The sequence below is a fragment of the Halichoerus grypus genome, chromosome 2, assembly GCF_964656455.1.
Source record: "Halichoerus grypus chromosome 2, mHalGry1.hap1.1, whole genome shotgun sequence".
Classification (NCBI taxonomy): domain Eukaryota; kingdom Metazoa; phylum Chordata; class Mammalia; order Carnivora; family Phocidae; genus Halichoerus; species Halichoerus grypus.
The window spans coordinates 194,790,338-194,802,604 of record NC_135713.1 but is presented as its reverse complement, the minus strand read 5'-3'; the positions used below and the strand labels follow the sequence as shown (position 1 = coordinate 194,802,604).

The 12,267-nt window shown below is 40.1% G+C and overlaps 1 protein-coding gene across 6 annotated transcripts in view; it reads right to left on the bottom strand.

Moving 5' to 3' along the window:
- The window catches only part of DDX42 (DEAD-box helicase 42), a 47,241-nt gene that overhangs the window by 22,444 nt on the left and 12,530 nt on the right, over positions 1-12,267 (bottom strand). The window contains exons 1-5 of one of the 6 annotated variants that reach the window (XM_078065911.1): positions 11,665-11,813; positions 7,045-7,094; positions 4,213-4,310; positions 3,024-3,260; positions 1,102-1,252 (exon numbers count right to left, since the gene is read on the bottom strand). In XM_078065911.1, coding sequence (XP_077922037.1) covers positions 1,102-1,252; positions 3,024-3,244 — 372 coding nt within the window. In that variant the 5' untranslated portion in view covers positions 3,245-3,260; positions 4,213-4,310; positions 7,045-7,094; positions 11,665-11,813. Of the gene's footprint in view, positions 1-1,101; positions 1,253-3,023; positions 3,261-4,212; positions 4,311-7,044; positions 7,095-11,664; positions 11,814-12,267 lie in introns of those variants that run through there. The other 5 variants (XM_078065910.1, XM_078065908.1, XM_036116170.2 and 2 more) reach the window with 5 other exon arrangements.

Below are 12,267 nucleotides of genomic sequence, written 5' to 3'. Positions count from 1 at the left end.
AAAAGCAGAGCTGAAACCGAAGAGAGACTGTGAGACTAAAGACATGAATTATTCACATAGAAGTTAAGTTTTCAAAGTGGACGAGGTCATTAGGGATGTATAAAGAGTGAACATAGCAAATCAATATAGAGAACCACAGGAATCAACATTTTTTAGAAATTGGTAGGGGATCATATAAGTAACAGAATAGTTAAGATGAATATGTAATGAATTTTTTTTTGGTACAATGATATGGTAGTTATGTTTTTTAAATGTTACAGAAATACAGAAATACTAATGGATGAAATGATATGCCTGGGATTTACTTTAAAATAATTTAAAAGAGGGAAGAGGGGTTAGATAACACAAGACTGGCTAAAAGTTGTTAATTGATAAAGCAGGGTGAAGGGTACATGGGAGCTCATTTTATTATTCTATTTTTGTATGTATCTGAAATTTTTCATAATAAAAGGTAAATAAACACAAAAAAAAGTTAGAGAGGAGAAAAAGGACAAAATACAAAATCACAAAAGCCTAGTGAGAAGAGTTTTAAGAACAAAGTGGTTACAAGTTTCAATTTCTACAGGGAGGTCAGGATGCTGGTAATGTTGATAATAAGAAATAAACATTGAAAGTACAGAATACAGAATTCATAATTTTAGCAAGTTCCTTAGAAGTTTAATTGCCTTTAATGCTAGACTGAAGGAGGTAATAATCATTCCATTTAAGAATAGACAAAGAAATATTAAAACACACAATACAAATTTTGAACTGCCCTTGTTTAAGGGTCACAGTTCAAACTTCCTGAAAATGCTACAGGGTGTGTGGACATATGTTTAAGAAACTACAGAGTATGAGAGGCGCCTGGGTGGCTCAGTTGTTAAGTGTCTGCCTTCGGCTCAGGTCATGATCCCAGGGTCCTGGGATGGAGTCCACATCGGGCTCCCTGCTCAGCGGGGAGCCTGCTTCTCCCTCTCCCTGTCAAATAAATAAAATCTTAAAAAAAAAGAAACTATAGCATATGAGAGCAAAATTCTCCCAAGAGAGGGCCAGAAAGAAGAACTAGGTCAATCTGATCTATTTCTAATTGCTGTAACTTAACAAAACAGCCTTGATACTTGCCTCCACTTCGGCCATGAATGCCTCCAAGGGATCGTCATCGCTGTCAGAATCTGCTGGCTTGGAATGGAACTGCTGACGGGTAGGTGAGTTTTCAGCAGGAATGTAAGGTAAATCAACATTGCTAGAGTCTTCTTCCTCATCTTCAAAATATCTGGAAATTAAAAAATACATACATCTGAAAATTAAGATGCATGATTGATAAAGTGAATGTTTAATTTGGAGTCGGTGAATCCTTCATTTAACAGAAATTTTTATTATGGTATATGTATGTTACTATTAAGAGATCTGAACTATACTTGTTAGAGACCTCCAGGCTTTGGCAAATGACCTATTGTTTTCTTTTTTAAATTTTATTTATTTATTTGAGAGAGAGAGCAAGAGCAAGGAGGAGAGGCAGAGGGAGAGGCAGACTCCCACTGAGCAGGGGCTCCCCGATGCGGGGCTCGATCCCAGAACTCTGGGATCATGACCTGAGCCGAAGGCAGACGCTTAACCAAATGAGCCATCCAGGCGCCCCTATTATTGTTTAATACATGCAAAATTCTAATACTGCAAAAAAACAGTCACAGCAGATTCTCTCATTTCAATAGTGTCTATTCAAATCACATTTCCAGTTCTGTTAAAAGGGATGCATTTTCAGTAAAAATTTAGTATATCACTGTTGAACAGATACAGCAAATATTAAAGAATGTACGCTATGAAAAAATTACTTTTGTATATAAGTATTAAAAACCTACTTTTTTCTTTATAATCCTTAAAAAAATTTTAGCAATATATTCATAAGGCTAGGGACTTTCTTCAGAAGTTCTGGACTACTTTCTGAGGACTGACAGAAAACTTCAAAGATTAATAATAAATGCTCAATCCAAAATCATTCCCCATACTTCTTAAATATTCAGAAAAGACAACTTCATAGCTCTTTATAAACTAAAAACAGAAACACTGTTTAGACCTTATCTCAAAATTAAATAAAACAGTAATAAAACGAATATTAAATAAATAATGACTGCAGCTTAAAATTTTAAAGCATTTCAGGTCTTCATGGGAATTATTTAAAAGCTCTAACAACTGTAATGTGCTACATACACATACATACTGATTTATACAGGTTTCATTTAACTAATGAAAAAGTATCCCTGAACTGGTAAACTGCTCTCTAGAATACTGATCCTTGACTTTGCTAAATCTTAAACATCTACTTCTGTATTTCATCCCTGCAACATACAAGCCTTTAAAAATGCCGGTGAGTGTCCCATCTTGAGCTCTTAAAACAAACAAACAAAAAACAACTCAACTTTTCCCATCTGGGTTGGAAATAATAGCAGTAAGAGATTTCTTCACTTTCAGCAAAGAAAGAAATTATCATCTATAGGAATTAGAGCTCAAACCCTCAAACCCTAGCTTTTTATAACAACCACTCTATCAGATAATCAAGTTAAAAAAGTAATTGTTAAGTATGTTTCCTGAGAACTTTGGGCAAAAATCTGAGTAGCTTTTTCTCCCACTATAAGATGTTACAACATAATCGTTTTAAGACCTGGGTGTTGAGACAAACTGCGTCTCTACCAGTTTTGACTACTGCTTGTCACAAAACAACTTACATGGGGTCAATAAAAGACTTCAACAAAGGCCATCAAAACCACATGAATTATTTAAAACTCTTCAGCCATATTTAGGTTTCAATAGCCTCAAATCTTTTTTGGAACACGGAAAGATATAAGTAAGCACACAAGCATTATGTTCCTCACAAATGAGTAAACTCACCAATTTAACTTATTAGGAACAATACAATTCAGTGATAAGCAATTAAAGAAGTCATATTATTATTCGGGGAAACAAATGCTTTCTTTACCTCAATATCTGTTGATAGAATGAATATCTCAAAGCCCAACCTTGGCTAAACTACCAGGATTACCACTTACGCATTTTCTTCATCAAAGTTGGCCCGTTTAGATCCAATTTTGTAGAAAGAAGGGAGCTGTGGTGGAGCTGACTTTCCAAATCCAGAAGAAGAGCTGGTTGCCCCAAAGGCACTGTGGGACTGTTGTGGGAGTTTGGGTTCCTCCTTCTTTCCAGCACTAATAGCAAAACCTCCAAAGCCAAATCCCCTCTTGGTGCCAGGGCCACCTTTATTCCAGTTCATGGTGTCAATGACTGATCTGTAAGGAAAAAAATACGCTAATAATAAATTTAACCTTATAAATAGCCCACTGATAATTTTAAGTCTCTTCCCCAACTTCTGCCTACACTTCATTTTCAACTTTTGCCTCTAAATTAAAACTATTTAACTTTGGGGGCGCCTGGGTGGCTCAGGCAGTTTAGCGTCCGTCTCTTAGTTTGATGATCTCAGGGTCCTGGGATTGAGTCCTGCATCGGGCTCTGCACTCAGTGCAGGGTCTGCTTGAGGATTCTCTCTCCTTTTTCCTCTGCCCTCCCCACGCTCGCACGCGCTCGCTCTCTAAAATGATAAATCTTAAAAAACCCCACAAAAACCAAAAACCAAAAACCAAAAACGACTTAACTTTGTACTTCAGCTATGTGATATGTCAACCCCAACAGAACAGTCACATTTTCTAAAAACACTAAAGAAAGTGCTATTCATTTTTTGGGATCACAGTCTAAACAGGAGTGTGGTATTTAACATTATCCCCTTCAAAAGGATATGACTGCTGTGGCACCTGGGTGGCTCAGTCGTTGAGCATCTGCCTTCGGCTCAGGTCATGATCCCAAGGGCCCTGGGATCAAGCCTGGCATCCGGCTCCCCGTTCAGCGGGAAGCCTGCTTCTCCCTCTCCCACTCCCCCTGCTTGTGTTCCTGCTCATGCTATCTCTCTGTCAAATAAATAAAAAAAACCTTAAAAAAGAAGAAGAATAAGACTGCTAATTTAGCATCTTTTTTTTTTTTTTTTTAATTTAGCATCTTTAAGCTGCCAAAAATACTCACAAGACAAATATTTTGAGGATCTGATTTGTGCTAGGCTTGTGTTAGGCAATTAAAGATACCAAGATGAAAAGACTTAATCTCATAATATTTATTCCCAAGTTTATATTATAGTCTACCAGGAAAACAAATGACCAACCCTCCACCAAAAAAAATAGAAAACAAAACAACCTGCAATTACAATATAATGTAGTGCTTGCTGTCACAGAGGCTGAGGTGCTATCAGCAAAACTGTCCCAAAATGAAAGATTATCCTTTGGTAATGATATCTGGAGGAATGAAAGAATCAACACTTGAAAGATAAATCAGTTACTTGTAGAAAGTATCTATGTAATTGTCTCTGAAGGGTACTCATGAACAATGCGCTTATCGGGCAATGCCCACTAGAACACTAGCCAGGAAGAAAAAATGATTCACTGATAGTAGTTGCCTGAAGTACTCAGACTATGGTTAAGAATTGCAAAGAAATTTCCTGAGCATTGATCAAATCAGTTTAAAAACAATACTGTATTATCTTACTAGTCTTGGCTCCAAAAAACCTTTTTTAATGACACAGCTACCTAAGTTTTTATAGAAAAGCAGAAAGACCAGAAAGCAAAAAGGAACAAAATTTAAAACTACTTGAAATTTCCTCTCCTAGGTATATAATTTTGTTATCTTTTGCTATTTTCTCTATATGTATATACACACACAAAATTTAAAAACAAAACTGAAACCATACTGTATGTATTGTTTTAGTTACCAATTTCTTCACCTAATGATACACTATGAACATCTTTAAATGTCAATAAATACATTTCTCCACTACTATTTTTATTTTTTAAAGGGTTTTTAAAAAAAGATTTGAGAGAGCCAGAAAGAACATGAGTGGGGAGGAGGGGCAGGGGAAGAGGAAGAGAGAGGGCATCTCAAGCAGACTCCGTGCTCAACGGAGCCCTACATGGGGCCTGATCTCAGGACCCTGAGAGCCAAACTCCAAAGTCGGACGCTCAACCAACTGAGCCGCCCAGGCACCCCTCTCCACTACTGTTTTATAATGTTGTGAAACATAGCTGAATCTTTGTGCTAAAGAGGAAAAGCCAACAGAGATATAAAAACTGAAGATGTAGGATGAAAGGAAAATCCTAAGAACAAAGTCCTGAGGAGGAAACTGAAGAAACAAGATACTGGATAGGCGAAAAGGATGGGCACACACATAAATTAGTCCTACTAAAATCAAAGGGCTCAAATTACAAAAGCAGCAAATCATATACTTGGTGTTAGAAGTTCAACTTCTGCTACAAATAGGCAGGTGGTGTGATTTTAGCAGGTAAGAGTCAATGGCTTTCAGACCAAACAAGATGCAAAATATGCAGTATCTTTTTCTTTACTCTTCTGAGAAATGGGTCAACCAAAAGATTGAACACTTCAGAACCCTCAAGCCTTTTACTAGTTCATCTAGAACACACTGCCCATTTTCCCTAACTTACTGCCTCTAGCAAGGCCAAACAATTGCACTTTCTGTAATATCACACTGACTAGAATGTTAACTCCATGAGGGCAGGGACTCTGTGTGTTCTGTCCAGCACTGCGTCCATCCTTAGAGCCTAGTATGTGTGTAGTACTCAAATATTTTTTGTTGGATGAATAAATATCATGCATTCAGGTTCTTCAAAATTCACCCCCGTATTTGTGAAAACCATCGTCTTCCATTATTACAAACCTTGCCATCCAGCCTTCCTGATGAAATCTAAGCCAATCATCCTCAATGCACCATTAACTCCTTACTCTTGACAATAATCCTTCCTATTAGACTATGTAGGCTATACTATATAGGTGTATGGCTACAGACCCTTGACCATCATAGAGGTTTGAGGGATTGATATACTGACGTATAACAAGCAAAAGAGAGCCAACCTAATCTCTATGTTTAAAAAAAAAAAAAAAAAAAAAAGGATGACCCCCCCCCCTCCCCGTTTAGGATATTAAAATTCACTTGCATTCTCTAAACAAACATTTTTTGGAGAAGAGACATCTAGTAAACAGTTAAGAAATAAATACACTGAGAATATTTAAAAATTAACTATATTCCTGCTATTTGTGGGTCTTCTCAAAGCTCCCTTTATTTGGTCTTAACACATACGCATGCACTTCCAGGCCTTCTCTCAGATAATAATATGCCTGCTACACCCTTCCTACCAAGCTGGCAAAGTCCTATCAAACAGCTCTGAAACTTCACCCCTGCCTCCATAAACACTTCTCACATTGACAAGAAAAGGTGAAAACACCCACTAGCTTCAGTGCATGTAAAATCACTGCAGGCTTCCACACCCAGGTGAAGTTCATAGACTTCCTGAAAAACCACCAACAACCAAAAAATCCCAAACAATCCAATTTAAAAATAGGCAAAGTACCTAAACAGACATTTCTCCAAAGATATATAAATGGCCAATAAGCATATAAAAGATGCTCAACCTCACGAATCATTAGGGAAATGTAAATGAAAACCACACCTCCTCACTCATTAGGATGACTACTAAAAAAAACCCCAAAAACAAACAAAAAAACAACACAACAGAAAATAACAAGTGTTGCCCAGGATGTGGAGAACCTGGAACCCTGTATAATGCTGGTGGGAACATAAAATGGTTCAGTCACTGTGGAAAACAGTATAGTATGGTGGTTCTTCAAAAAATTAACCATATGATCCAGCAATTCTCCATCTGGGTATATACCCAAAAGAATTGAAAGCAGGGATATCTGACCCATGATCTGAGCAGTACTATTCACAAAAGCGAAAAGATGGAAGCAACCTAAGTATCCATTGATGGATGAGCAGATAAACTATGAGATATATCTACACGTATGTATACACATACACACACACACACATATCAACAATATTATTTAGCCTTAAAAAGAAAGGAAATTCTGACACATGCTACAACATAAATGAAACTTAAGGGCATCATGTTAAGGAAATAAGCCAGTCAAAAAGGACAAATAGCGTATGATTCCACTTACGTGAGGTAGAACAGTCAAACTCAGAGACAGAAAGAATGGGTTGCCAAGGCCTGGGGGTACGGAGGAATGGGGAGTTATTGTTTAATGGGTACACAGTTTCAGTTTTACAAGATAAAAAGAGTTCTGTGAACACTATGGTGGTTATGGCGGCCCAACAATGTGGACATAATGTCACTGAACCATACACTTAAAATGGCTAAGATTTTTTAACGTGTATTTTAAAAACAAAAAAAATAATGAAAATTAAAGGATTAGAATTCCATTTGCATATGTATTTTTACATTGCTATTTTAACCAGTTTATGAGGGAGGGATGATGCTTTCTAGACCTCAGTCTCTACTCTGAGATGCAAACATGTTTGTGAAAATTCAACTACCTTTTTTCTTGAAAAGCTTGCATTTTAAAAATTTCTAATTTGAAAAGAATTAGCTGTGTAATAGAAGCATAAACAAAATTTCATGAGCCTTGCTTTAAAGAGAACAACCTAAGTTTGGTCTTAGTAATAACTAACATTGTTTTATACTGACCGCTAACTACTTTATGTGTCAATACTATGAAGGACACCTCTCCTTCCCACTTCCATCTCCACTATAGCAATATTTCCTAACAAGTCCGTAATCCAGCCGTTATACCATTACCAGAGTGACATAATGCAAAATGTATTGAGTGCCTATTTTGCTAGGCACTGTTCTAGGTGCTTTGGATAAAGTAACACAATCAGACACAGCCCCAGCCCTCAGGGAGTTCAGTCTGGTCCAGGAGAAAGAAAAACCAAATCATAATTTCAGGTACCAGAAGTGCTACCAAAACAAAATAAAAACAAAAAAGGAAAAAGGCAAGCAAGAAGAGGTAAGCTATTACAGAGAGAAAAGAAATCAGGTAAGGCCTCTCTGAGGTGACTGGTATTTGATATTTGACATCTGACAAGTAATCCTCCACCCCCTCAACTCTACCGTTTTTAGAATGCCCTTTTTTGTTTGTTTGTTTTAAGATTTTATTTATTGGGGCATCTGGGTGGGTCAGTCCGTTAAGCGTCTGCCTTTGGCTCAGGTCATGATCCCACAGTCCCAGGGATTGGGCTCCCTGCTCAGTGGGGAGTCTGCTTCTCCCTCTGCTCCTCTCTCAAATAAATAAAATCTTTAAAAAAAAGATTTTATTTATTTGAGAGAGAAAATGCAGGAGCATGAGCGGGGGGGGGGGGGGCAGAGGGAGAAGCAGACTCCCCACTGAGCAGGGAGGCAACGCAGGGCTCAAGGCTCAATCGCAAGACCCTGAGATCATGACCTGAGCAGAAGGCAGACGCTTAACTGACTGAGCCACCCAGGCGCCCCTAAGAATGTCTGTTTTATTGGAGAAGTCATGGTGATGTACTTCTAGAGGCTGCATCTACAACTAGCAAATATTTCATCACCTATGAGAAGTGACTCTTTGTGGTAAAGTATAAAATAATGAAGTAATAGGGAGCCAGACATAAGTAGCAAAGGAGAAAATGAATTTTGACCTCCTTTGGTTTGTTAATACTGTGCAACTAGGGAAAGTCACACCCAAGGGCGGTGAGCATTCATATGCTCAGCAACAACCTTCTTCCAGGTTCTTTCAGATCCTGGCCCCAAACCTTCCCGCTGCACATTTCTCATTCGGTCATTCCCTTCAATTCAGTAGCTCTCCAGTTAGGCAATCAAGCTGGAATGAAACTCTCCACTGTGGCAAAAAACTACACACCTCACCATTCATATCTCCCAGGGTTTCCCCACATGCACTGGTTTTCCAAGAAAACCAAGTACATTGGTAAATGCTCTTCCCTTTACCTGAATTCCTTCCCCACCAAATCTCTCACTATACCTATCTACCAAAGTCTTATCCTTCAAAGCCCAACTCCTAGAGCTATGACATGAATGACTCTCCCAGAAAAGTGGTAGCTCATTCCTCAATCCCTTTCAAGTCTTAAAATACCCAACATTTAATCATAACTATTTGTGGTCTAATTTTCTCTTTCCAACTCTAAGTTATAGGTTTCACAGGTGAAGAACCAGACTTTTTTGCTTTTTTTAATCTCTTCTGTTTTCCACAGTGTGTACTCACTGTTTATTCAATATGCAAGAGTCCCAAGGAGATTTATAACTTGGCCAAGGACACAGCATAAAGTCCCACTTGGTATGGTTCTAGGTACTAAAATGCTATGATTTAGTAGAAAATCATTAACAGCATAGTAAAATATCACAGACTATGGAGCCAGGCTATGTTCAAACCCTAGCTTTGCCACTAACTTGATGTGAACCTCAAGGGAGTTATTTGGCTTCTCTGGGCCTGTAAGATGCTGAGAATATCACCTACTTGACAGGGTCAGTGTGAAAAATTGAGTTCATACACAAAATTACACTTAGAACAAAGCATGGCACATACAAGTGCACAATACGTATTGCCGTCGTATTTAGCATTATTTCTCCAGAAATCAATTTCTCCACTAGTAAATGGGGAGTATCAAGCTAGACTTCTCTTATCTCTTTCAACTCAGGGATCCCACGCATACATGCCACATGACACTGAAGATGTCAGAGATCACGAAGAGCTGACAAAGTGTGGATGGCTTTATAAGAAAGCTAGAACCCCAGGCTAGGCACAGAAGATGCAAGCTGATTAGAGAAGTATGAAGGAAGAAGACATTTTAAGAAAGATAGCTAGAAACAGCAAAGGCTAGGAAGAATAAGCAAAGGCAGAATAAGAGTGGAACATAAGGAAAATAATTTGTCTAGAGTTTATGTTTTGGGCAATGGTGGAAAATAAGATGATCTAAATGCCTTTAAAAATAGTGGACTACAAAACAACTGATTACAAAACCTTGTTACTTTATCACTTGTGTTTCTGGAATAGGAGAAAGTTCTGGTGACAGTTGATTAGCATCTACTCTACCTAATAATCTGCCTTGAGAGCATCTCACACACTATAAACTGGGCAATTCTTTAATGAGAATCTGTACAAAACCTGAGAATTTCTTCATTTTCTCCTAAAGCCAAGTACAAGTAAATTCTGGTTACACTTATTTTGGAAGCATCTCTTTCCTCTCTGTTAGCTTAAAGAAACTAAGATGATTATATGAATATGAATTTGATAAAACTAAAATAAGAAGAAATGCACTCCTCCATGAATTACACTAAATCATTACAACTTAAGTCAGATCTTACCATTTCTCTGCTCAAAAGCCTCAGATGATTCTCATCTCAGGCAGAGATAAAGTGAAATCCTCCTAATAGCCTGAAAGTTCCTGGTTGTTCTGGTGCTCCCTCCCCCAGGTCTTCCCTGGCCTTATCTCCTACTACTCCTCCTTTGCTCACAATGCTCTAAAGCACACTGGTCTTCTAACTATTCCTCTTAACAGGCCAGCATTGTCCTCTTCAAGGTCTTCTACACTTGCTGTTCCCTCTGCCTGGAATGTTCCTTTCCCCAGATACTTGCTGGGCTCACTCCCTCACCTCCTTCTAGGCTGCTTAAATATCAGCTGATCGGTACATATCTCCCTGCTTGCCCTATTTCAAAATGCAATACCTCCCCATCCCTCTCTCTAGCCTTTTTTTTTTTAACCTAAGTCAGTAATCGTCTTCTAACATACAGTATAATTTATTATCTCTCTTTCCCCAACTAGAAAGTAAGTTTCAGGAGGGCAGGGGTCAGGCACACAGCAGACGTCAATAAAAATACTCCTTGAATGAATTGCACATCAGACCATATAATGCCCCTTCTAGGTAAAAAAAAAATACAACATACTTTTTTTTTTCCACCGCTGAAAATCTAAGTTAATTTTTGTATGAAATACATATTGCTCACCTCCTATGTGCCAGAACTGGGCTTGGCTCTGGAAAGTTAGAGTGGATTAAGAAATAATCTCTGCCCTTTAGGAGCTCTGGGGTGGGCATATGGAGAATAGACACAGAAACATCATTTACAAAACACAATATACAACCAAAGGAAATTGAATGACTACCTAAAGGAGTGAGGAGCAAAGGGGGAATGTCACTAAAGTGATGAGGAAAGCTATAATTCCCCCAAACTCTCAACTAGCAAGATAATTCCTCCTTATATTATTGGTGCGTATTCTTGCAACTCCATATAAATTATTTACCCGCATCAAATAGGCTCTTAAATAGGCCGCAAAAAAGTTTGTGCGACAATAGTGATGTACTCAAGGCTGCACAAAGATCACTGACTACGTTTTTACCGTCTTCCGATTTGGCAACTTTTACCCATCGGGTCCCCCTGATTTGGAGGCTTGCATCTGCCAACTGCTGCCGACTTCGGTCAGAACCCTCCTTGTGGCTATCCCTAACCGGAGCCCGGCACCCTGCAAATCCCTTTCTTAGCGGGGCGGGCGGGCGGGCGCCGCCTCCGGAAAGCCGCCAACTGGGCCACAATGAGAGTTATGGAAGAAGCGGGAGTCGTGGGAGGGCGACGAGGTTGGGAAGGACCCCTGGAGGCCTCTGCCTCGCACTCCCACCCCTCCCGGACCCCTGGCCCCGAAGCTCCGCAGACTCTTTTGTTAAGCGAGGCCGCGGTTCCCTGGTCCCTGCTAGGCCCCACAGTTGTCTCCAGTGGCCCCGAAGGTAGCAACCCCGAGACCAGACCCACCTCGCACAGACCTGCTGCTCTGGCTGCAGCGGCACCTGATACTACCGCCAAGGCGGAGAGAATCCCACCGCCAGAGTACGCGCGGTCCAGGCCGCGTCCGCCGCGCTCCTTCCTCTCCGCCCCCTTCGCCGCCGCCGCCGCCGCTTCTCGGCCCGTTGCTGACCGGGGGGGAGGGGAACGCAAAGCTGACATGCGCAGTGCAGAGAGCGCGGGCCGATGGGCGGGGCCTGGGGGGGTTACGGCTCCCGGAAGGCGCCTTGGGTTCCGGACCTTAAAGCTCCAGAACGCCTCACAGACTTCTCACTCACCAGACACAGCTGCTTGGGGGGATGCTGGTAGCCCAGGAGGTGGGCCTAGGGGTGAAGAAAGCGTAGCGATGACAGCCGCCTAGAAATCCCCCCAAAAAGGGCTTGGGCAGAAACCACATATACATAAAATTGTGGACTCCCTAAACTCTGGTCCTTTGCAAATACGACTTAGGCAACATTTTTCCGCATGCCTCTGGCCACGTGGTCTCATAGAGCATGGCCACCTTTAGCTTCCGGAGCACCAGGTTAGAGTGATGACAACTTGACTGAACCCTAGTGGAGAAGGCTGGGATCG